Genomic DNA, 23,776 nt, shown 5'->3' on the forward strand with positions numbered 1-23,776 from the left:
GAGTCAGACTGCAGGATATGGGCCAGAGTTTGCTTTTATAAACAAATGGCAGGGGACTGAGACGCTTGCTTGGGGACTGAGTCTCTATTCATAATCTCATCCACAGACTGTGTTAAGTATTGCATCTCTTTCTCATGGCGAGACAATTTATTAGATATATTGGAAATCATTCCATTAATGGAATCCAGCCATGATGGCCTGAGAAGGTGCACTACACTGAGTACATAGTAGTGAGCTACCTGTGGAAGAGGAACACTCTGCCGTACATGAAACACACTCTTTGCCTGACATATTGTAAATGTGACAGCACACGCACACAGGAAAGGTTAAAAGGACAATTAACCCACAAAGAGCCCTTCCAGGGAGACACAGAGATATTTTGGAGCCAGCACACAGCACCCTTATTGCTAATGCCAAGTTTAGCCGGGTCGCAGACTAAGTAACCAGATTGGGGACATAGTACACTAATAACCGCTCCCCCCCAGCTATGACCTCCTGGTATCGCTGAGGTAATCTGCAGTCACACTGGAGGAGCTGCGCGTCCCTGTCAGTCAGCGTCTGTGTCCACTGCAGAGGGAAAATGGCGCTGGTGAGCTGATGGATCCTCTCATAGTGAAGCCCCGCCCCTTCAATGGCACGCGGTCTTCCCGCCTTTTTTATACTGGCTGAGGTAATTTTGTGCTTAAAATGGAGCCAGATCCGTTTTAAGGCTTTGTTTGCCAGTGTGGGTACGGTGGACTGAGACGCAGTTGTGTACTAAGTCTGGAGACGCAATCCGCCCCGGTGAGAAGCCGTGCGTCTCCGTACCCTCATGCCGCCATAATGGCCACTGACCCGCTAACCGCGACGCCGGCTTAGTACTCACCACTCTTCTTTCTTCTGACTCTGTTAGGGGTGGCAGCAGGCTGCGGGAATGTACGCTCGCCGTGGTGGGGCTTGTGAATAGTTCCCTCAGGAGCTAGTGTCCTGTCAGCAGGGAACAGGACCATTAACCCTTCAAGAGGTTGGACCGTTCCTCCCCCTAAGTCCCACGAAGCAGGCAGGCTGGTGCCATCCAGACCTGCCTGAAAATAACAAACAGAAAAAAAATGCAGAATACTCTTCAGGAGCTTCCATAAGCGTGACCTGCTGCTCCGGGCACATTTTCTAAACGGAGTCTGGTAGGAGTAGCATAGAGGGAGGAGCCAGCCCACACTATCAAATTCTTAAAGTGCCCATGGCCCCTAGTGGAACAGTCTATACCCCATGGTACTAAATGGATCCCCAGTATCCTCTAGGACGTAAGTGAAAGAGTGATTATCATATGCTCCCACACACTGCCAGATGTTGGCTGGTTGGAATGATATCGTTCTGGTATATGGCCAACATAAGGGTGCATGGGCCAAGATTATAAACAATTGAGTGTGTGAAACAGAAAACTCAGCTCAAATATGATGGGAGAGTCAAAGTTCCAGAATCGTGTGTGCAGGGCAGCTCGTCTTGGTTCTGGGACACAAAATAGTAATATACTGCAAATATGTGTGTATGTAGCAAGGGGGGGATTTTGTCATATTTTCGTTAAACAAGTTAGTTCTGGGACACCTCAGTAGCAGCTGAAGTAGTAAACAGAATTGTTTGTGGCTTAAACTTAGTTGGTAACTCGAATGAGAGGGAAGTCTGAGCTGGAAACACAATTCAAATGGCAGCATTGAAGCCCGGCCACGTTTTCTTATTGTATGTGCAAAAGTCAGGGATTTGCAATGGCTGTGGACCCACTGACCTTTGCAGTGACCTGTTATATTCAATATGTTAAGTGAATCAAAGGCCCTTAAGAGCTGCAAATCTTGAGATGCAAGTGAATGTGCACTTATTGTCATAATTCCAGTTACTAGTTGAACTGGAATCAGTATTAATTTCCAACTGTCAGGAGACCAGCTCCGAAATACCGACATCGAGAGCAGCATGTCCCCTCGAGGGCTCACTATGCTTCGGGCTCGGGTTGCGAGCTTTGCTCGTCACACTATTCTACTCCCCCTTGGGTGGTAGCATAGACCACCACACTATGGGGAATTCTGGGCATCTGTCGGGATTTCGACCGACGGCATTGTTCCCACTGTCAGGATTCCGGCGTCAGTATTTCGACCGCCGGGATCCCAACAGTTGGGAAATTAACTGCATACCGTTGAACTTTATGAAAAGTTCTTTCTGAACTTTTGAGGAAAGTAATCCAGAAAAAAGGCTACAGTATGTATAACTTTGAAATAATTCCACAGCACAGCCAAAAATTAAAGTGAGTACAGATCAGAGGTTTTACCCATATTGAGTAAATGCAGACCAGTTTCTGGACAATATGGATCAAAGGGCAGAGAGTTATAATATACCCTCTCTCATCCCAGAAGTTTTCCAATATATTGGTGTTTTGTAAAATAGAGTATAAACAGTTTGGAGATGATTTTAATGTAAGTTAAACTACTTTAACTGCAAGAAAAAGAAAACCGCATACACTTGCATTAAGTGCAACTATCCAGGATAGGAATGCTGGATAGACTCTTAGGGGTATATTCGATTAGGGTCGAAAACTGCCGCCTGTCGAAAAGACGTCAGTTTTCGACTTTTTAAGGTTGAATAGTGATTCGACCTATTCAGTCCCATCAGTTTTTATTCGACAAGTTGTGGAATTCAACTTGTCGAATAGTACGTGAATCGGCGGTATAGCTGCCGATTAACATACTTTTGAGTGAAATGGGGCCAAATTCAACAGGATTTGGTCCCGTTTCCGACCATCTCAGTCCGACATAAAAAAATGCCGGACTGAGATGTGGGACCCGCAGGAAGACGGGGGGACAGGCGCAGGGCATACAGGGGAGAGCAGCACTACAGCACAGCGCTGCAGCAGGATGTCTCACAGCCGCGCCGCTCACAGCAGCGTCCACCCGGCTCCAGCAAGTGAGGTCACGCTTGCTGGAGCTGGATGGACACTGCCGTGAGGTCGGGCGGCTGTGAGACAACCTCCTGCAGCGCTACTGTAACACTGCTCTCCTCCGTCTGCCCGCGGCTGTCCCCGCTGGGTCCCTCATCTCAATTCGACTTTTTAAACGTCGAATTCAGATGAGATTGAATAGGGGATGTCGGAATGGATATCGGGTAGAAAGGGGCTTTAACTGCACTGTATATGTGTGTGAAAGCTGCTCAATATATGATAACACGATACTAGATAAAAAAATGAGCGCTAAAAATTATTATGTGGCACCTGTAGGGAAAAATTGGTTAAAAGAATATGTTTACAGCCCCTTTTGGGGTAATTAGAGTGTCCACAGTCCGTGCGGGTAGCTGCTGTTTGTAGTAGCCTCTCCCTGACTTGCCCTACCTTGTGGCCTCAGACGTTGTAATCTCTGTGTACCGTCCGTGCTGGGTTACAAGCTTGTTTCCTCCCAGACACTTCAGATCGCTGCGTCCAGCGATCGTGGATCCCGGCGGGTGACGTCACAGCAAGCCGCCGGCGGAGTGCAGGAAGCCGGCCAAGCAGACAAGTCCCGATGCTGTGTCTCGTTGCCTCCAACGCGTTTCATGCGTCTAAGCGCTCTTAATCATGGATGGCAATGTCTTTCTGGTGCTCCTTTTTATCTAAAAAACTTTGTCGGAATGGATCCGACCCTAATTGAATATACCCCTTAGTGTAGATGGACACAGCATAGGATATGTGGAATATACAGAGGTCACCTCACACACACTGGAGCATAAAGGTAAGGCGTGGTCAAGACACACTGATAGCAAAATCATCAACACTATACCATGCCAGGTTTTTCCTGGACAGTGCTGGGCTCGCTCGCCCCTAAAAACTACACTGAATGAGTGGGTATGCTTGGAGAGACAAATTAGTATAATGACCCACTGGAGCAAAGATCCATTTTATTAGGGTAATTGGGGGTAGAATGCAGAGACGTCTCTGTAGTGAGTGAGTGACAAAACATCCCATTAAGACTCAAGGGGAAGTGTAGTAGGACGCCATGCTTGCAAGGGGCGTGTCTTGGGTGATGACTTGTAAATACCTCGCCTGTCAGGTGTAATATTATTAATGAAAGCATGTACTGTAAGACATCGTATGTAAACCAAAATGATTTCAGAATAGGTTTTCCTCAACTCTTATAAGTCATTCAAATTTCCACTCAAAAATGTATCAATTTTCAATTTTAATTCATACAATTCTTTATAAAAAAACAAACATCTAGAATTAAAAGGCATTCTGGAAATAATTATAAAAAAGACCTAAAATTCTCTAAAATTTTAACATCTAAAAAAAGAACCAATAAGTAATGATAATAAATAAAATATATATATATTTCCAGTCCATGATTTCTCTACCATTTAACTGGACACAGCATGTGTTGTCTGTAAACACGAGCTAACAGGCAAGATGATTCTGTATGGCAGCTGCCCCCAGTGAGATTAAATGGATACTGTAAGAATGGCAACCTTTATTTTCTCACGTCTTCTGTGTTCTCTTGTTGTTCCTTCTCCAACCTCATTTCTTTCAATTCCTGTCTGTACTTCCGTTCGATAAAACGCTTCTGATGAGCCATCTGGGGGAAGTTATCTGGGGAAAGTAGAAGAATGACATCACCTATGCTATACTTACAGATAGGCCCTGAGAAATACAAATGTGTCAGTAATAGTAAATGCACCTGTCACAAGAAAAAACTACTTTGTCTGTATTGAGCAGATATAAGTGATAAATGCTGTAAAATTGCACTTGTAAATGTGCTTTGCATTTGGTCATGCTAAACAAACATCCTGCCAAAGTCAATATATCTACAGAAATGAAACGGCTTAAAGCATGTTCTAAATGAATGCTGCAAGGTTCCAACTGCAGAAAAGGAATAGAGAAACGACAAAAATAACCTTACATTTTTCCAAGGCGTCCATAGCAGCTCCCATCTCTGCCTGCTGAATACTGCAAGCAAAAAAAAAACCCTCCAATTAACCTAATTACCACCTTAAGCTTTAACTGAGCTTTTAAATCCTGTTAAGCAGCATTAAGCAAGACAACGGAGAAATACATAATTTTTCTTGAGGGTTCTAAAAAAAAGACATATGTTGTAGGACTACTATTCCTTTACTAGTACTACTCATATTTTGTACAATTTCTAAACATTAGCCACGACCAGATATTTTGGGGTATACAATTTACTTGTCTCTTTGATTAAATCTTTTGAAAGCAAATCCAACCAAAAATACAAAGCAACAATCTGTGATTTTATAGGATTATGATCATGACATTAATCAATCATCGGGGGGAAAAAAAAAATCTTCCTATGTTCTCTATTTTAATGAGCATTTCCTGGCCAGAATAACATAATACCTGCTGAATAAGCGATTAATCGGTCATCCCCCTTAACACCATGGAGTAGAATAATTGCCTGAAGTCTAGGCAGGGTGATTAAATTGCAGCAACATGCAACTGCAATAATCATTCATCATTCTACAAAGTGATCGGACATTGCTTATCTAGCAGAGCATATGGGGAACAATGATTACAAAATGAGTGATCTCGGTTATTGTGATCTCCATGAATTGAAATTGACAGCATTCAAAGAAACACTTTGGCAAAAAGCACAACTGTGTGTTAAGCATCATGTATTTTTTTGTTCACAAAGATACTGCACACATTACCTGCACATCGCTCCCCTTTTGATTAATGACAAAGACAGATTCTAAAGAAGAATGTGCAGAACCTTTACTAATAACATTCCTTCTGGATGGTTACAACACATCTCTAACAGAATTCAGACACAGATGGGTAACAATAGGAGCTGTCAAAGGGCACAAGAAAGGGGATGCAACATGGATTTTCTGTCAACCTTTCCTTCAAAGATATCATGTTGTTTAAGAAATGTATATGACTATGTTCAAATGTATGTAATGAACTGACAATATGTGTATGATTTTGCTAATTACAGCTGACATTACAAGCAAAGGGTACGCTGGAGTGTTCATCAGAAAGTAACTAAGCATATTAACTCAATACTGTTTTTTACATCTAAGTCAAGACAGATCAAAACTAGAGTCATAAATACCATATTAATGTGAAATACATGTTGCTGGAGGCAGTACATTAATGTATTAGGCAGAAAACGGTTTTATAAAAAAAAGAAAAAGCATTAAAATACCTTGGTCCTTTACCACAACCAATTCGTTCGCCTTTGAAATATACAGCCACGGTATATGTTCTGGCATGTGAGGGTCCCACTGTCTGAAGAGTCCTAGAACAAAATAAGTCATTCTAATTATTCCCTTCTACATGTATTATGCGCAGTCTGATGTCATTTCTGAACATCTGCAAATACTTTTCTCTATCGTCCTAGTGGATGCTGGGGTTCCTGAAAGGACCATGGGGAATAGCGGCTCCGCAGGAGACAGGGCACAAAAAGTAAAGCTTTTTCCGATCAGGTGGTGTGCACTGGCTCCTCCCCCTATGACCCTCCTCCAGACTCCAGTTAGATTTTTGTGCCCGGCCGAGAAGGGTGCAATCTAGGTGGCTCTCCTAAAGAGCTGCTTAGAAAAAGTTTAGCTAGGTTTTTTATTTTACAGTGATTCCTGCTGGCAACAGGATCACTGCAGCGAGGGACTGAGGGGAGAAGGAGTCAACTCACCTGCGTGCAGGATGGATTGGCTTCTTGGCTACTGGACATCAAGCTCCAGAGGGACGATCACAGGTACAGCCTGGATGGTCACCGGAGCCACGCCGCCGGCCCCCTTGCAGATGCTGAAGTCAGAAGAGGTCCAGAATCGGCGGCTGAAGACTCCTGCAGTCTTCAAAAGGTAGCGCACAGCACTGCAGCTGTGCGCCATTTTCCTCTCAGCACACTTCACACGGCAGTTACTGAGGGTGCAGGGCGCTGGGAGGGGGGCGCCCTGGGAGGCAAATGATTACCTATAAAGGCTAAAAATACCTCACATATAGCCCTAGAGGCTATATGGAGATATTTAACCCCTGCCTAATTTTTCTAAATAGCGGGAGACGAGCCCGCCAGAAAAGGGGCGGGGCCTATCTCCTCAGCACACGGCGCCATTTCCTCTCACAGCTCCGCTGGTCAGGACGGCTCCCAAGTCTCTCCCCTGCACTGCACTACAGAAACAGGGTAAAACAGAGAGGGGGGGGGCACATTTATGGCGATATTTTGATATAACAAAGCAGCTATAAGGGAGCACTTATTATAAGGCTATCCCTGATATATATATAGCGCTTTTGGTGTGTGCTGGCAAACTCTCCCTCTGTCTCCCCAAAGGGCTAGTGGGTCCTGTCTTCGTTAGGAGCATTCCCTGTGTGTCTGCTGTGTGTCGGTACGTGTGTGTCGACATGTATGAGGACGATATTGGTGTGGAGGCGGAGCAACTGCCAAATATGAGGATGTCACCCCCTAGGGAGTCGACACCAGAATGGATGCCTTTATTTATGGAACTACGGGATAGTGTCAACACGCTAAAGCAGTCGTTTGACGACATGAGGCGGCCGGACAATCAATTAGTGCCTGTCCAGGCGACTCAAACACCGTCAGGGGCTGTGAAACGCCCTTTGCCTCAGTCGGTCGACACAGACCCAGACACAGGCGATGACTCCAGTGGTGACGGTGACGAATCAACCGTATTTTCCAGTAGGGCCACACGTTATATGATTTTGGCAATGAAGGAGGCGTTACATTTAGCTGATACTACAGGTACCACTAAACAGGGTATTATGTGGGGTATGAAAAAACTACCTATAGTTTTTCCTGAATCAGAAGAATTAAATGACGTGTGTAATGAAGCGTGGGTTGCCCCTGATAAAAAGCTGATAATTTCAAAGAAATTATTGGCATTATACCCTTTCCCGCCAGAGGTTAGGGAGCGCTGGGAAACACCTCCTAGGGTGGACAAGGCGCTAACACGCTTATCTAAACAAGTGGCGTTACCCTCTCCTGAGACGGCCGCACTTAAAGATCCATCAGATAGGAGGATGGAAAATATCCAAAAAAGTATATACACACATGCAGGTGTTATACTACGACCAGCTGTAGCGACTGCCTGGATGGGCAGTGCTGGGGTAGTTTGGTCAGAGTCCCTGATTGAAAATATTGATACCCTGGACAGGGACAATATTTTACTGTCGTTAGAACAAATAAAGGATGCATTTCTTTATATGCGTGATGCACAGAGGGATATCTGCACACTGGCATCACGGGTAAGTGCTATGTCCATTTCGGCCAGAAGAGCTTTATGGACGCGACAGTGGACAGGCGATGCGGATTCAAAACGGCATATGGAAGTTTTGCCGTATAAAGGGGAGGAGTTATTTGGAGTCGGTCTATCAGATTTGGTGGCCACGGCTACAGCCGGGAAATCCACCTTTCTACCTCAAGTCACTCCCCAACAGAAAAAGGCACCGACTTTTCAACCGCAGCCCTTTCGTTCCTTTAAAAATAAGAGAGCAAAGGGCTATTCATATCTGCCACGAGGCAAAGGTCGAGGGAAGAGACAGCAACACGCAGCTCCTTCCCAGGAACAGAAGCCCTCCCCGGCTTCTACAAAAGCCTCAGCATGACGCTGGGGCTTCTCAAGCGGACTCGGGGACGGTGGGCGGTCGTCTCAAAAATTACAGCGCGCAGTGGGCTCACTCGCAGGTAGATCCCTGGATCCTGCAGATAATATCTCAAGGGTACAGGTTGGAATTAGAGACAGATCCACCTCGCCGTTTCCTGAAGTCTGCTTTACCAACGTCCCCCTCCGAAAGGGAGACGGTTTTGGAAGCCATTCACAAGCTGTACTCTCAGCAGGTGATAGTCAAGGTACCTCTTCTACAACAAGGGAAGGGGTATTATTCCACTCTTTTTGTGGTACCGAAGCCGGATGGCTCGGTAAGGCCTATTCTAAATCTGAAGTCCTTGAACCTGTACATAAAGAAGTTCAAGTTCAAAATGGAGTCACTCAGAGCAGTGATAGCGAACCTGGAAGAGGGGGACTTTATGGTATCCTTGGACATCAAGGATGCGTATCTCCACGTTCCAATTTACCCCTCACACCAGGGGTACCTCAGGTTCGTTGTACAAAACTGTCACTATCAGTTTCAGACGCTGCCGTTCGGATTGTCCACGGCACCTCGGATCTTTACAAAGGTAATGGCCGAGATGATGATTCTTCTTCGAAGAAAAGGCGTATTAATTATCCCATACTTGGACGATCTCCTAATAAGGGCGAGGTCCAGAGAACAGCTAGAGATGGGATTAGCACTGTCTCAAGAAGTGCTAAAACAGCACGGGTGGATTCTGAATATTCCAAAATCCCAGTTAATGCCGACAACTCGTCTGCTGTTCCTAGGGATGATTCTGGACACGGTTCAGAAAAAGGTTTTTCTCCCGGAGGAAAAAGCCAAGGAGTTATCCGAGCTTGTCAGGAACCTCCTAAAACCAGGAAAGGTGTCTGTACATCAATGCACAAGAGTCCTGGGAAAAATGGTGGCTTCTTACGAAGCAATTCCATTCGGCAGATTCCACGCAAGAATTTTCCAAAGGGATCTGTTGGACAAATGGTCAGGGTCGCATCTTCAGATGCACCTACGGATAACCCTGTCTCCAAGGACAAGGGTGTCTCTTCTGTGGTGGTTGCAGAGTCCTCATCTATTGGAGGGCCGCAGATTCGGCATACAGGATTGGATCCTGGTGACCACGGACGCCAGCCTGAGAGGCTGGGGAGCCGTCACACAAGGAAGAAACTTCCAGGGAGTGTGGACGAGCCTGGAAACGTCTCTTCACATAAACATTCTGGAACTAAGAGCAATCTACAATGCTCTAAGCCAGGCAGAACCTCTGCTTCAGGGAAAGCCGGTGTTGATCCAGTCGGACAACATCACGGCAGTCGCCCATGTGAACAGACAGGGCGGCACAAGAAGCAGGAGTGCAATGGCAGAAGCTGCAAGGATTCTTCGCTGGGCAGAGAATCATGTGATAGCACTGTCAGCAGTGTTCATCCCGGGAGTGGACAACTGGGAAGCAGACTTCCTCAGCAGACACGATCTTCACCCGGGAGAGTGGGGACTTCATCCAGAAGTTTTCCACATGCTGGTAACCCGTTGGGAAAGACCAATGGTGGACATGATGGCGTCTCGCCTCAACAAAAAACTGGACAGGTATTGCGCCAGGTCAAGAGATCCGCAGGCAATAGCTGTGGACGCGCTGGTAACGCCTTGGGTGTACCAGTCGGTATATGTGTTTCCTCCTCTGCCTCTCATACCAAAAGTATTGAGAATTATACGGCAAAGAGGCGTAAGAACGATACTAGTGGTTCCGGATTGGCCAAGAAGGACTTGGTACCCGGAACTTCAAGAGATGATCACGGAAGATCCGTGGCCTCTACCTCTAAGGAGGGACTTGCTTCAGCAGGGTCCCTGTCTGTTTCAAGACTTACCGCGGCTGCGTTTGACGGCATGGCGGTTGAACGCCGGATCCTAATGGAAAAAGGCATGCCGGAAGAAGTCATTCCTACTTTGATTAAAGCAAGGAAAGAAGTAACCGTGCAACATTATCACCGAATTTGGCGAAAATATGTTGCGTGGTGCGAAGATCGGAGTGCTCCGACGGAGGAATTTCAACTGGGTCGATTCCTACATTTCCTGCAATCAGGATTGTCTATGGGTCTCAAATTGGGATCTATTAAGGTTCAAATTTCGGCCCTGTTGATTTTCTTTCAAAAAGAATTGGCTTCAGTCCCTGAAGTCCAGACCTTTGTTAAGGGAGTGCTGCATATACAGCCCCCTGTGGTGCCTCCAGTGGCACCGTGGGATCTCAATGTGGTTTTGGATTTTCTAAAATCTCATTGGTTTGAACCACTAAATAAGGTGGATTTGAAATATCTCACTTGGAAAGTGACCATGCTTCTAGCCCTGGCTTCTGCCAGGAGAGTGTCAGAATTGGCAGCTTTATCTTACAAAAGCCCATATCTGATTTTCCATTCGGACAGGGCAGAACTGCGGACTCGTCCGCATTTTCTCCCTAAGGTGGTGTCAGCATTTCATCTGAACCAGCCTATTGTAGTGCCTGCGGCTACAAGTGACTTGGAGGACTCCAAGTTACTGGACGTTGTCAGAGCATTAAAAATATATATTGCAAGAACAGCTGGAGTCAGAAAATCTGACTCGTTGTTTATATTGTATGCACCCAACAAGATGGGTGCTCCTGCGTCTAAGCAGACGATTGCTCGTTGGATCTGTAGCACAATCCAACTTGCACATTCTGTGGCAGGCCTGCCACAGCCTAAATCTGTAAAGGCCCACTCCACAAGGAAGGTGGGCTCATCTTGGGCGGCTGCCCGAGGGGTCTCGGCATTACAACTTTGCCGAGCAGCTACGTGGTCAGGGGAGAACACGTTTGTAAAATTTTACAAATTTGATACTCTGGCTAAGGAGGACCTGGAGTTCTCTCATTCGGTGCTGCAGAGTCATCCGCACTCTCCCGCCCGTTTGGGAGCTTTGGTATAATCCCCATGGTCCTTTCAGGAACCCCAGCATCCACTAGGACGATAGAGAAAATAAGATTTTACTTACCGATAAATCTATTTCTCGGAGTCCGTAGTGGATGCTGGGCGCCCATCCCAAGTGCGGATTATCTGCATAAATTGTACATAGTTATTGTTAACTAATTCGGGTTATTGTTGAAGGAAGCCATCTTTCAGAGGCTCCGCTGTTATCATACTGTTAACTGGGTTTAGATCACAAGTTGTACGGTGTGATTGGTGTGGCTGGTATGAGTCTTACCCGGGATTCAAAATCCTCCCTTATTGTGTACGCTCGTCCGGGCACAGTACCTAACTGGAGTCTGGAGGAGGGTCATAGGGGGAGGAGCCAGTGCACACCACCTGATCGGAAAAAGCTTTACTTTTTGTGCCCTGTCTCCTGCGGAGCCGCTATTCCCCATGGTCCTTTCAGGAACCCCAGCATCCACTACGGACTCCGAGAAATAGATTTATCGGTAAGTAAAATCTTATTTTTCATTTCTCTTTTTTTTGTTTTATATTCCCTTTGCATCCGTACAATGCAAATAGCAGGAGATAAGTGTATAGCAATCTTGTTAGAGCAATTTATGTACTTTCAAGTTCAAGTACTCTACTTAATAAGCCTGCTTCCATTCAGTAGAAGGTAATTATCTCATTCCTATTATTTCCATATCCAACCAAAGTTCACCTGTTAATCAGTGGCGGAACTAGCGCCGATGCAGCCGGTACATTGCAGCAAGGCCAGCCGATATGAAGGGGACAACAGCTGCAGTCTTTATAATGAATGGCTCATTATAAGCAATGCGCCGGCCTGCAGGATTGTATATATCTGTGTATTCAACAGCTGTAAGATGGAGCATCTGAGGTGAGTTTGCCACCCCTTGTGTGGGCAGGGGCCTCAGCTCCGGAACGCCAGTTGGAGTTGTTTATTGACGGAGCAGTATCAGCAGTGTTACACCTCTCCTCTCCAGCGGTTTGTGAGGCTGCAGCAGCATGGTGGATATGGCGTTAACAGACAGTGGTGCCCAGTATCTCCAGCTAGGCCGTGCTACAGCCGGGATGTGGTCTGTAATAGAGGAGGAGCTCACTAGTCAGTGCTTTGCCGGGTACCCTGTGCGGGGGAATGGGCTAAGCGCTATGCCTGGCTTCCTGTGTGGGGAAATGGGCTCAGTAGTCAGTGCCGTGCCAGGCTCCCTGTGTGGGGGAATGTGCTCAGCGTTATGCCTGGCTTCCTGTGTGGGGTAATGGGCTCAGCGCTATGCTTGGCTTCCAGTGTGGGGGAATGGACTCAGTAGTCAGTGCTGTGTGTGTAGGGGAAGGGGGGAGTGGGCTCAGCGCTATGCCTGGCTCCAAGTGTGGGAGGAATGGGCTCAGCGCTATGCCTGAAGGGGGCACAGGTACAAGTTGGGGACTGGGGAGGGGGCTCAAAGCACATTGCTGCACCTGTGCCCACTGCTTGTTAGTTGCGCCACTGCTGTTAATCTTAGTCATATGTGAAAATGAACTTATGTTAAAATGGAATGATGGTGAAAGCTCTTGGTAGAGGATGGCTATGATGCCATTAAGGTGTTTTAGGACAGGGAGATCTAAATTTAAGATGATCAGCATTCCCAGGGCTTATCTGAGAGATCTCTACACAGGACACACGGACACCCTCTGAGGTTAGAGGAGAGGAAATTTAATACCAAGCGAAGGATGGGGTTCTTCACAGTAAGGGCAGTAAGGAGCTGGAATTCTTTGCCAGAAAAGGAAGTAATGGAGGACTCAGTCAGTACGTTTAAAAACGGGTTAGATGAATTTCTAACTGAAAAAGATATCCAAGGATATAGCATCTAAAATTAATATATTTTAGATAAAGTATGCATTGTAGTTGTCAACTAGACTAAAAATGAACTCCACTTGAGCCATTATGGGTAAATCTATGGATATAGAGAATACTATATGATCAAAAATAAAGGTTGAACTCCATGGACAACTTGTCTTTTTTCAACCTCACTATGTTAACTAAACAAACTACTGTGAAACTAGAGGACAGAAATGTTTTAGAAACATATCAACATAATCAAAACATGAATTCCACCGAGGGGAGGCCAATTTAAAGATATATACATATATACATATATATATATTTATTTATGAAGTACTCAGGATTAGATGCAATAAACCACTGTTTTATCAGTGTGATTACTTTTCAAGCTCAACCGTAAAAACCATATATGCATACGTCTTAGCTACCTTTTTCAAAGTGCCTCATCTACCCCCAAGTGTTCTCATTTTACCCCAATTCTTAATGCACAGCCTTCTAATCCTTAGTCATAGTGACATCAGTATCCTGCTGGTCAAATCAGTGAAAGAAGCTTGATAAGTCTTCATCAACTGATGAAGACATTAAAATTGAGTAACAAATTACACATTAAAAAAAGATGATTTCAAAGTAAAAAGCGATGGTTTGAAGAGATATTGTACACCCTTTCTATCCGCCATTTACCCCCATTACAGAGGACTCTCTATGCTTTGAAAAAAACAATAAAAAAAACCCAAAAGACAAAACTGGGAGCTGTGTACTAAATAAGGGCGGGGGCTGCCACACTTGATCTGTCAAGAGGTAGACCACAATCTTCAAATCATTTCAAATTAAATATTCCTATTAGACAATTCACCATTTGGGGAACAGAAATAAATGTTAATTACAGTGACTAGATTAAAGTTATATATTAATACATATTTAAAAAATTCAAAAACATTAAGTATACTTTAAGCAGTCCTTGCCTTTTTCTTGAGTACTGTATATAAAGTAAGAAAGATAAATTGAGTGACTGCAAAAAATCATTCTGCTCTTAAAATAGGTTGGAGAACAATTAATGCAAACGTAAAATAACTCTTACTTGTACAGGGGAATATCGGGCTCTTTCCCTTCAGTTCTTAGAGTCAAACAGCATTGCTGAAGCTGTGATTTAGGATCATTCCAGTCTTGATTTAAAATAAACTCCTGTAGACAACGAAAGCAGTAGAAAAATTCAGCTGTAAACAGTGTTTGATAGACTCTAAAAAAAACAATACAAGAGGCAGTAGGAATCACTTGATCAAAGGTATCGGAACAATAATCTTTTGTTATTCAGTACTGCAAAACCCAAGATAGAATCAATCACCGGCAGACTACTAGAACTACCTTTCCAAACAAGTTTTGATTAATCTACTTTGTCAAACTGTTCCTAGCTACCGATGATTGACTATTTCATGTGTCTGCTACACAAGTGCCTAACTCGCTCTGTGATGCCCCTTGAGCAGGCTGTATTTCCTGAAAAGCGATTTCCTGGATACTTATTGACACCCCGAGGGTATTTGAATAATGTTATCTTTCTCCTTCCCAATCCATCCTCACAGAACCTATCTGCAGAGCTTAAATCAACTTGCAATTTTATGTCCATAGACTATTTACACTTTTGTTTAACCCTATTGTATCTGCCAAAAACGACGTACTGTACATCAATTTCTACTCCCTTTTTGACTAATTGTCCCATCTTATGTCCAGATAAGAGGAGGGAAAACCAAAGGCTGTAATACCAAGAAATGTCACTCACCTTCAGTCGCGGGAAGAAGCATACATTCATAAACGTGTGAACATATTCCAAGTCCTTATCGATATAAAGTGCAGCAATAAACGCTAAAGGTAAAACACAGTAAAACACAAACGTTAATACTGTATGTACTTTTTATTTTATTTTAAGCTGGCTACAAATACCAATGGAAAAATAAATAAAAAGTAAGAGGAAATGTTGGACACAATTTTTCAGGCTGGAATTAAGTAGTTGGGACACAATGTGGTTACAGATTCTCCGGCACTAAAAGCGAAGGCCAGGCCGCTAAGAGAAGGGAGCAGGTTGATGAATGAAATAATAGAAGCACTTATATTTTTTTGACATAGAAATGCATTGTAATATTAAATATTTATGCTAGAGTCACCAATGCACAACTAGTTCAAAAAACACACAACTGTTCATTACACAGCACGGTCTAATTCCTTTAATACCATTTGCTTCCACTTCAGATAGTGACAGAAGAACACTCTGCTACATGAACATACAGTTCTTGTTCTGGTAGTCATTGAATGGAAAATTTGAAGTCTTAGCTCTGTTCTTTGTATTTAACAATATGGTATCACTCCAGAAATGTTAACATATGCTTCTTAGCATACAGCAAAGTAAAGAAGTATCCAATGCAGGTCAACAAACAGACTCCTAACAGAGTAAAATACGGCTAGACCAGAGTGTGAGACAAGCCTCAGGCATTCTTTGAGGAGTATGGCATTAACAAACATGCCACCTGATTGCAATATCACAACTAACCCTTATACACTTATTGAGCACTAATGCATGGGACACAACCGTAGCCAGATGGGCTTTACCTGACATGGTTGCATCCCATGCATTTGTGTCATTTGCTGCGCCCACCATCTGTTATGGAGGCAGTCTCCTCCTCCTGCTCCGGAAGGGATGTTGCGGTGTGTGACCACTGACGTCACTCCTGAAGTCACTCCCCAGATTGCTGTGTGTCGGACCCCAGGGGTGCAGGTGTCATAGCAATGGTTCATATGAGCACAAATATGCATTTGCAGAGATCAGCGGCAGGAGGAGGGACTGCCCCACTGTGCTCTGCAATAAGGTGAGGGGACAAGGCTATTGCATACGGGAAAATGTGGGGATTTGTGTGGTGGTGTGTGTGTTAGGGGTCAGGTTTATTCCCCACAAAAAGGATTTTTATCTGGGTGGGGGATATACAGTTGTGCTCATAAGTTTACATACCCTAGCAGAATTTGTGATTTTCTGGCCATTTGTCAGAGAATATGAATGATAACTCACAAACTTTTCTTTCACTCATGGTTAGTGGTTGAGTGAAGCCATTTATTGTCAAACAACTGTGTTTACTCTTTTTAAATCATAATGACAACAGAAACTACCCAAATGACCCTGATCAAAAGTTTACATACCCTGGAGATTTTGGCCTGATAACATGCACACACGTTGACACAAACGGGTTTGAATGGCTACTAAAGGTAACCATCCTCACCTGTGATCTGTTTGCTTGTAATCAGTCTGTGTGTATAAAAAGTCAGCGAGTTTCTGGACTCCTGAAAGACCCTTGCATCTTTCATCCAGTGCTGCACTGACGTGTCTGGATTTTGAGTCATGGGGACAGCAAAAGAATTGTCAAAGGATCTGCGGGAAAAGGTAACAACTGTATAAAACAGGAAAGGGATATAAAAAGTTATCCAAGCAATTGAGAATGCCAATCAGCAGTGTTCGATCTCTAATTAAGAAGTGGAAAATGAGGGATTCTGTGGAAACCAAATCACGGTCAGGTAGACCAACAAAAATTTTAGGCACAACTGCCAGGAAAATTGTTCGGGATGCAAAGAAAAATCCACAAATAACTTCAGCTGAAATACAGGACTCTCTGAAAAAAAAGTGATGTGGTTGTTTCACGATGCACAATAAGGAGGCATTTGAAGAAAAATGGGCTGCATGGTCGAGTCGCCCGAAGAAAGCCATTACTACGCAAATGCCACAAAGCATCCCACTTACAATACTCCAAACAGCACAGAGACAAGCCTCAAAACTTCTGGAACAAAGTCATTTGGAGTGATGAGACCAAAATTGAACTTTTTGGCCACAACCATAAACGTTACATTTGGAGTCAACAAGGCCTATGATGAAAGGTACACCATTCCTACTGTGAAACACGGAGGTGGATCGCTGATGTTTTGGGGATGTGTGAGCTACAAAGGCACTGGAAACTTGGTCAAAATTGATGGCAAGATGAATGCAGCATGTTATCAGAAAATACTGGAGGAAAATTTGCACTCATCAGCCCGGAAGCTGCGCATGGGACATACTTGGACGTTCCAACATGACAATGATCCAAAACACAAGGCCAAGTCGACCTGTCATTGGCTACAGCAGAATAAAGTGAAGGTTCTGGAGTGGCCATCTCAGTCTCCTGACCTCAATATCATTGAGCCACTCTGGGGAGATCTCAAACGTGCAGTTCATGCAAGACAGCCCAAGAATTTACAGGAACTGGAGGCTTTTTGCCAAGAAGAATGGGCAGCTTTACCATCTGAGAAAATAAAGAGCCTCATCCACAACTACCACAAAAGACTTCAAGCTGTCATTGATGTTAAAGGGGGCAATACACGATATTAAGAACTGGGGTATGTAAACTTTTGATCAGGGTCATTTGGGTAGTTTCTGTTGTCATTATGATTTAAAAAGAGTAAACACAGTTGCTTGACAATAAATGGCTTCACCCAACCACTAACCATGAGTGAAAGAAATGTTTGTGAGTTATCGTTCATATTCTCTGACAAATGGCCAGAAAGTCACAAATTCTGCTAGGGTATGTAAACTTATGAGCACAACTGTATTAAAAATATACACAAGCAAAAAAGTGACACATAGGGAACTACCACTGGAATCTATTAACATTGGGGGGGGGGGGGGGGGTGTTATGGGAGGGGGGTGGTGTAAGACAATACTGCTGGGAAATGTACAGGGCCAACATTAAACATGCATAATACTGAGACATCATTCATTTTCTTACGACTGTCCTGGAATTATCTCATGGCATGTGGTGCTGTGCTTGTTCACAGTAATAATATGATAACTTAATTATTCTTTACTAGTGCTGAATTACATAATACAAGGGCAGATCGGCATAATTTTTAGATCAGTTCAGTTTGAAAGGAGGATTTAGATTTAATTTTAAATGTGGACAAGGCACTTTCAGAATTTGCTGCAAAGTAAAGAAGTATTAGTACAATCTAATCATAATAAAAATTAATAAAATCTCAAAAAGGAAGTAATTGAAATGGGAAATTTTTCATCTGTTTTGCAAACCAACCACTTGCTAAAGTCAAAACAGATGGCAAAATTAACAAAAGCCAAGCTTTAGAACCATTAATGTTTTTACTCAGACAAGTGTAGGAGCCGCAGATTTACTAAAGGTCTGTTTTCAAGCTGACCAGAAACCGACCCTAAAACGACGGCAAACCGCCAAAACAATACACCTTTGGCAGGCTGCTATTGGAAAATAGGGTAAAATGGCATTGGGTTCCCCCTAGTTTTCCAATAACCAGCACCAGGGTGAACCTTCTTTGTCCAATCAGTGCGTCCCTATTCATTTCTATTGATAATGACCGGAAGCGTCCCTGTCACTTGTGCCAGAGGTTTGTAAAGAGCAGTCTTGTTGTTTTTTGTTTTGTCAAGCGCTGAGAAGTCTACATGGAATGAAGATGACGTGATTCTTGCATTTTGTAAGTAATACATTGGTTAAAGAAGGATGTGTGGAGTTCTGTTTATTTAATCAAGGACTTCAACATATTATATGTGTAATCTTTTAGAATGTAAGCTCTCACGAGAGCAGGGCCCTCTTCCCTCATGTGCTTTTACGTCTTTTACTTAACCTATCTTCTTTTTAATACTCCCTTTGATGGCACCAAATCTTTCAGTTTTCTGCCACCCTGATACTTATTTCAGTGCTGTTTACTGATGCAGCTATGTTTATATACCCAGTACTTGTCCTATATTGTATTGAACTGTAAGTCTTCATGTTTTGCTTATTTGTTTACGTTGTAATTGGGCGCTGCGGATACCCTGTGATGCCACATAAAATAGGATTTTAATACCTACTAGTAAATCCTTTTCTCTTAGTCCGTAGAAGATGCTGGGGACAATTCAAGAACCATGGGGTATAGATGGGATCCGCAGGAGACATGGGCACTTTAATACTTTAAAAGGGTTGTGAACTGGCTCCTCCCTCTATGCCCCTCCTACAGACTCCAGTTATAGGAACTGTGCCCAGGGAGACTGTCATTTCGAGGAAAAAGGATTTACTTTGATTTAAACCAAGGTGAGATACATACCAGCTCACACCTCAAACATGCCGTACAACATGGCATTCAACCCCAACGCATGCAACGGCATGAATAATGACAGCAACAGGCTGACTATAACCGCAACACAACACGTGTGTAACCATAACCAATAACTGCACTGGGATGGGCGCCCAGCATCCTCTACGGACTAAGAGAAAAGGATTTACCGGTAAGCATTAAAATCTTATTTTCTCCTTACGTCCTAGAGGATGCTGGGGACACTTCAAGAACCATGGGGTTTATACCAAAGCTCAAGAAAGGGCGGGAGAGTGCGGATGACTCTGCAGCACCGATTGACCAAACAAGAGGTCTTCCTTAGCCAGGGTATCAAACTTGTAAAACTTTGCAAAAGTGTTTGAACCTGACCAAGTAGCTGCTCGGCAAAGCTGTAAAGCCGAGACCCCCCGGGCAGCCGCCCAGGATGAGCCCACCTTTCTGGTAGAATGGGCCTTCACCGATTTCTGTAACGACAATCCAGCCGCAGAATGAGCTTGCCGAATCGTATTACAGATCCAGCGTGCAATAGTCTGCTTGGAAGCAGGAACCCCAATCTTGTTGGGATCATACAGGACAAACAGACATAGATTTTCAAAGCTCTAACCACATATAGAGACTTCGATTCCTCAAAGGCGTCAGTAGCCACTGGCAATACAATAGGTTGGTTCATGTTAAACGATGACACCACTTTAGGCAGAAATTGCTGACGAGTTCTCAACTCCGCTCTATCTTCATGGAAGATCAAATACAGTAGGGGCTCTTGTGAGACAAAGCCGCCAATTCAGACACCCGCCTTGCAGAGGCCAAGGCCAACAGCATGATCACTTTCCAAGTGACAAATTTCAACTCTACCTTAAGTAAAGGTTCAAACCAATGAGATTGCAGGAACCGCAACACCACGTTAAGATCCCATGGTGCCACCGGGGGCACAAAGGGAGGATGGATGTGCAGCACGCCTTTCACGAAAGTCTGAACTTCCGGAAGGGAAGCCAATTCTTTTTGAAAGAAAATTGACAAGGCCGAAATTTGTACTTTAATTGAGCCTAACTTTAGGCCCGCATCCACCCCTGCTTGCAGAAAATGGAGAAAACGGCCCAGCTGAAATTCTTCCGTAGACACATATTTTCTCCAAATACGGTGATAATGTTTCGCCGTTACCTCTTTTCTAGCCTGAAGCAGTGTGGAAATTACTTCACCGGGCTAGGATCCTGCGCTCAACCTCCAAGCCGTCAAATGAAGCCGCGGTAAGTCTTGGTACACGCACGGCCCCTGCTGTAACAGATCCTCTCGTAGAGGAAGAGGCCAGGGATCTCCTATGAGCAATTCCTGAAGATCTGGATACCAAGTCCTCCTTGGCCAGTCTGGAACAATGAGGATTGCCTGAACCCTTGTTCTTCTTATGATCTTTATCTCTTTTGGAATGAGTGGAATTGGAGGGAACACATATACTGACTGAAACACCCACGGTGTCACTAGGGCGTCTACTGCTATTGCTTGAGGGTCCCTCGACCTGGGACAATATCTCTGAAGCATCTTGTTGAGGCGAGACGCCATCATGTCTATTTGAGGAATTCCCCAACGACTTGTCACTTCTGCAAAGACCTCTTGATGAAGACCCCACTCTCCTGGATGGAGATCGTGTCTGCTGAGGAAGTCTGTCTCCCAGTTGTCTACACCCGGAATGAAGACTGCTGACAGAGCGCTTACATGCCTTTCCGCCCAGCGGAAAACTTTTGTGGCTTCTGCCATTGCCGCTCTGCTCTTCGTTCCGCCCTGGTGGTTTATGTACGCCACTGCTGTTATGTTGTCCGACTGAATCAAGACGGACAGATCGCGAAGTAGATGCTCCGCTTGTAGAAGGCTGCTGTAAATGGCCCTTAACTCCAGAATGTTTATGTGTAGACAAGCTTCCTGGCTTGACCATTTTCCCTGGAAATTTTCCCACTGTGTGACTGCACCCCAGCCTCGGAGACTCGCATCCGTGGTCACCAGGATCCAGTCCTGGATCCCGAATCTGCGTCCCTCTAGGAGGTGAGAGCTGTGCAGCCACCACAGGAGTGAGATTCTGGTTTTGGAAGACAGGATTATCTGTCGGTGCATGTGCAGATGGGATCCGGACAATTTGTCCAACAGGTCCCACTGAAACACTCTAGCATGGAATCTGCCAAACTGAATGGCCTCGTAGGCCGGCACCATCTTCCCTAGCAACCGAGTGCATTGATGAATCGACACTCTGGCTGGCTTCAGAATCTGTTTGACCAGGCTCTGAATTTCCAGAGCCTTTTCCACTGGAAGAAAAACTCTCTGTAATTCCGTGTCCAGAATCATACCCAAGAACCACAGTCTTGTCGTCGGAACCAACTGTGATTTTGGCAAATTTAGGAGCCAACCATGTTGTTGCAGAATTGCCAGGGAGAGCGTCACGCTCTGCAGTAATTGTTCCTTGGACCTCACTTTTATCAGGAGATAGTCCAAGTACGGGATAATTGTGACTCCTTGCTTGCGCAGGAGAACCATAATTTCCGCCATAACTTTGGTGAAAACCCTTGGAGCCGTGGACAGACCGAACGGCAACGTCTGCAATTGGTAATGACAATCCTGAACGGCAAACCTCAGGTAAGCCTGATGTGGAGGATATATGGGGACGCGTAAGTAGACATCCTTTATGTCGACCGACACCATAAAATCCCCTTCCTCCAGACTGGAGATCACTGCTCGGAGAGACTCCATCTTGAATTTGAATTTTTTTTTAGATAGAAATTGAGGGATTTTAAGTTCAGAATAGGTCTGACCGAGCCGTCCGGCTTCGGGACCACGAACAGGCTCGAATAAAAGCCTTCTCCCTGTTGTGACGGGGGCACCGTGACAATGACTTGATTTTGACATAGTTTTTGTATAGCACTGCATACCACCTCCCTGTCCGGAAGAGAAACTGGTAAGGCTGATTTGAAAAATCGGCGAGGGGGCACGTCTTGAAATTCCAGCTTGTACCCTTGGGACACTATTTCTAATACCCATGGGTCTAGGGACGAACGAACCCAGAAATGACTGAAGAGTCGGAGACATGCCCCCACTGGTGCGGACTCCCGCAGAGGTGTCCCAGCTTCATGCGGTGGATTTGGTAGAAGCCGGAGAGGACTTCTGCTCTTGGGAACCCGCCACAGCCGGTGACCTTTTTCCCTTTCCTCCTTCTCTAGAAGCAAGGAAGGAAGACCCTCATCCTTTTTTGTATTTATTGGGCCGAAAGGACTGCATCTGATAGTGGTGCGTTTTCTTTTGTTGTGCAGGAACATAAGGTAAAAAGGATGACTTACCCGCGGTAGCCGTAGATACCAGGTCAGCAAGGTCGTCACAAAACAAGACACCACCTTTACACGGGAGAGACTCCATAGCCTTCTTAGAGTCAGAATCAGCATTCCATTGATGAATCCACAATGCTCTCCTAGCTGAGACTGCCATAGCATTGGCTCTTGATCCCAAAAGGCCAATGTCCCTCGCAGCTTTCTTAAGGTAGGCTGCAGCATCCCTGATATGACCCAGAGTCAAAAATAAGATTTTACTCACCGGTAAATCTATTTCTCGTAGTCCGTAGTGGATGCTGGGAACGCCGAAAGGACCATGGGGAATAGCGGCTCCGCAGGAGTCTGGGCACAACTAAAAGAAAGCTTTTAGACTACCTGGTGTGCACTGGCTCCTCCCACTATGACCCTCCTCCAAGCCTCAGTTAGGATACTGTGCCCGGAAGAGCTGACACAATAAGGAAGGATTTTGAATCCCGGGTAAGACTCATACCAGCCACACCAATCACACCGTACAACACGTGATACCATATCCAGTTAACAGTATGAAACAAAACTGAGCCTCTCAACAGATGGCTCATAACAATAACCCGTTATTAAACAATAACTATGTACAATTATTGCAGACAATCCGCACTAGGGACGGGCGCCCAGCATCCACTACGGACTACGAGAAATAGATTTACCGGTGAGTAAAATCTTTTTTTCTCTAACGTCCTAGTGGATGCTGGGAACTCCGAAAGGACCATGGGGATTATACCAAAGCTCCCAAACGGGCGGGAGAGTGCGGATGACTCTGCAGCACCGAATGAGAGAACTCAAGGTCCTCCTCAGCTAGGGTATCAAATTTGTAGAATTTTGCAAACGTGTTTGCCCCTGACCAAGTAGCAGCTCGGCAAAGTTGTAAAGCCGAGACCCCTCGGGCAGCCGCCCAAGATGAGCCCACCTTCCTTGTAGAATGGGCTTTAACGGATTTAGGACGCGGCAGTCCAACCGCAGAATGCGCCAGCTGAATTGTGCTACAAATCCAGCGAGCAAGAGTCTGCTT

General features: G+C 44.8%; 1 protein-coding gene across 2 annotated transcripts in view; it reads right to left on the reverse strand.

Moving 5' to 3' along the window:
- Window positions 1-4,152: 4,152 nt before the first annotated feature.
- The window catches only part of DROSHA (drosha ribonuclease III), a 604,359-nt gene continuing 584,735 nt past the window's right edge, over window positions 4,153-23,776 (reverse strand). For both annotated transcript variants that reach the window (XM_063922973.1, XM_063922974.1), the window contains 5 exons: window positions 15,081-15,163; window positions 14,385-14,488; window positions 6,147-6,239; window positions 4,884-4,930; window positions 4,153-4,573 (listed from right to left, as the gene is read on the reverse strand). In XM_063922973.1, the coding sequence (XP_063779043.1) occupies window positions 4,455-4,573; window positions 4,884-4,930; window positions 6,147-6,239; window positions 14,385-14,488; window positions 15,081-15,163 (446 nt within the window). In that variant the 3' untranslated portion in view covers window positions 4,153-4,454. The remainder of the gene's footprint in view (window positions 4,574-4,883; window positions 4,931-6,146; window positions 6,240-14,384; window positions 14,489-15,080; window positions 15,164-23,776) is intronic.

Source organism: Pseudophryne corroboree, chromosome 5 (genome assembly GCF_028390025.1).
Source record: "Pseudophryne corroboree isolate aPseCor3 chromosome 5, aPseCor3.hap2, whole genome shotgun sequence".
NCBI classification, from domain to species: domain Eukaryota; kingdom Metazoa; phylum Chordata; class Amphibia; order Anura; family Myobatrachidae; genus Pseudophryne; species Pseudophryne corroboree.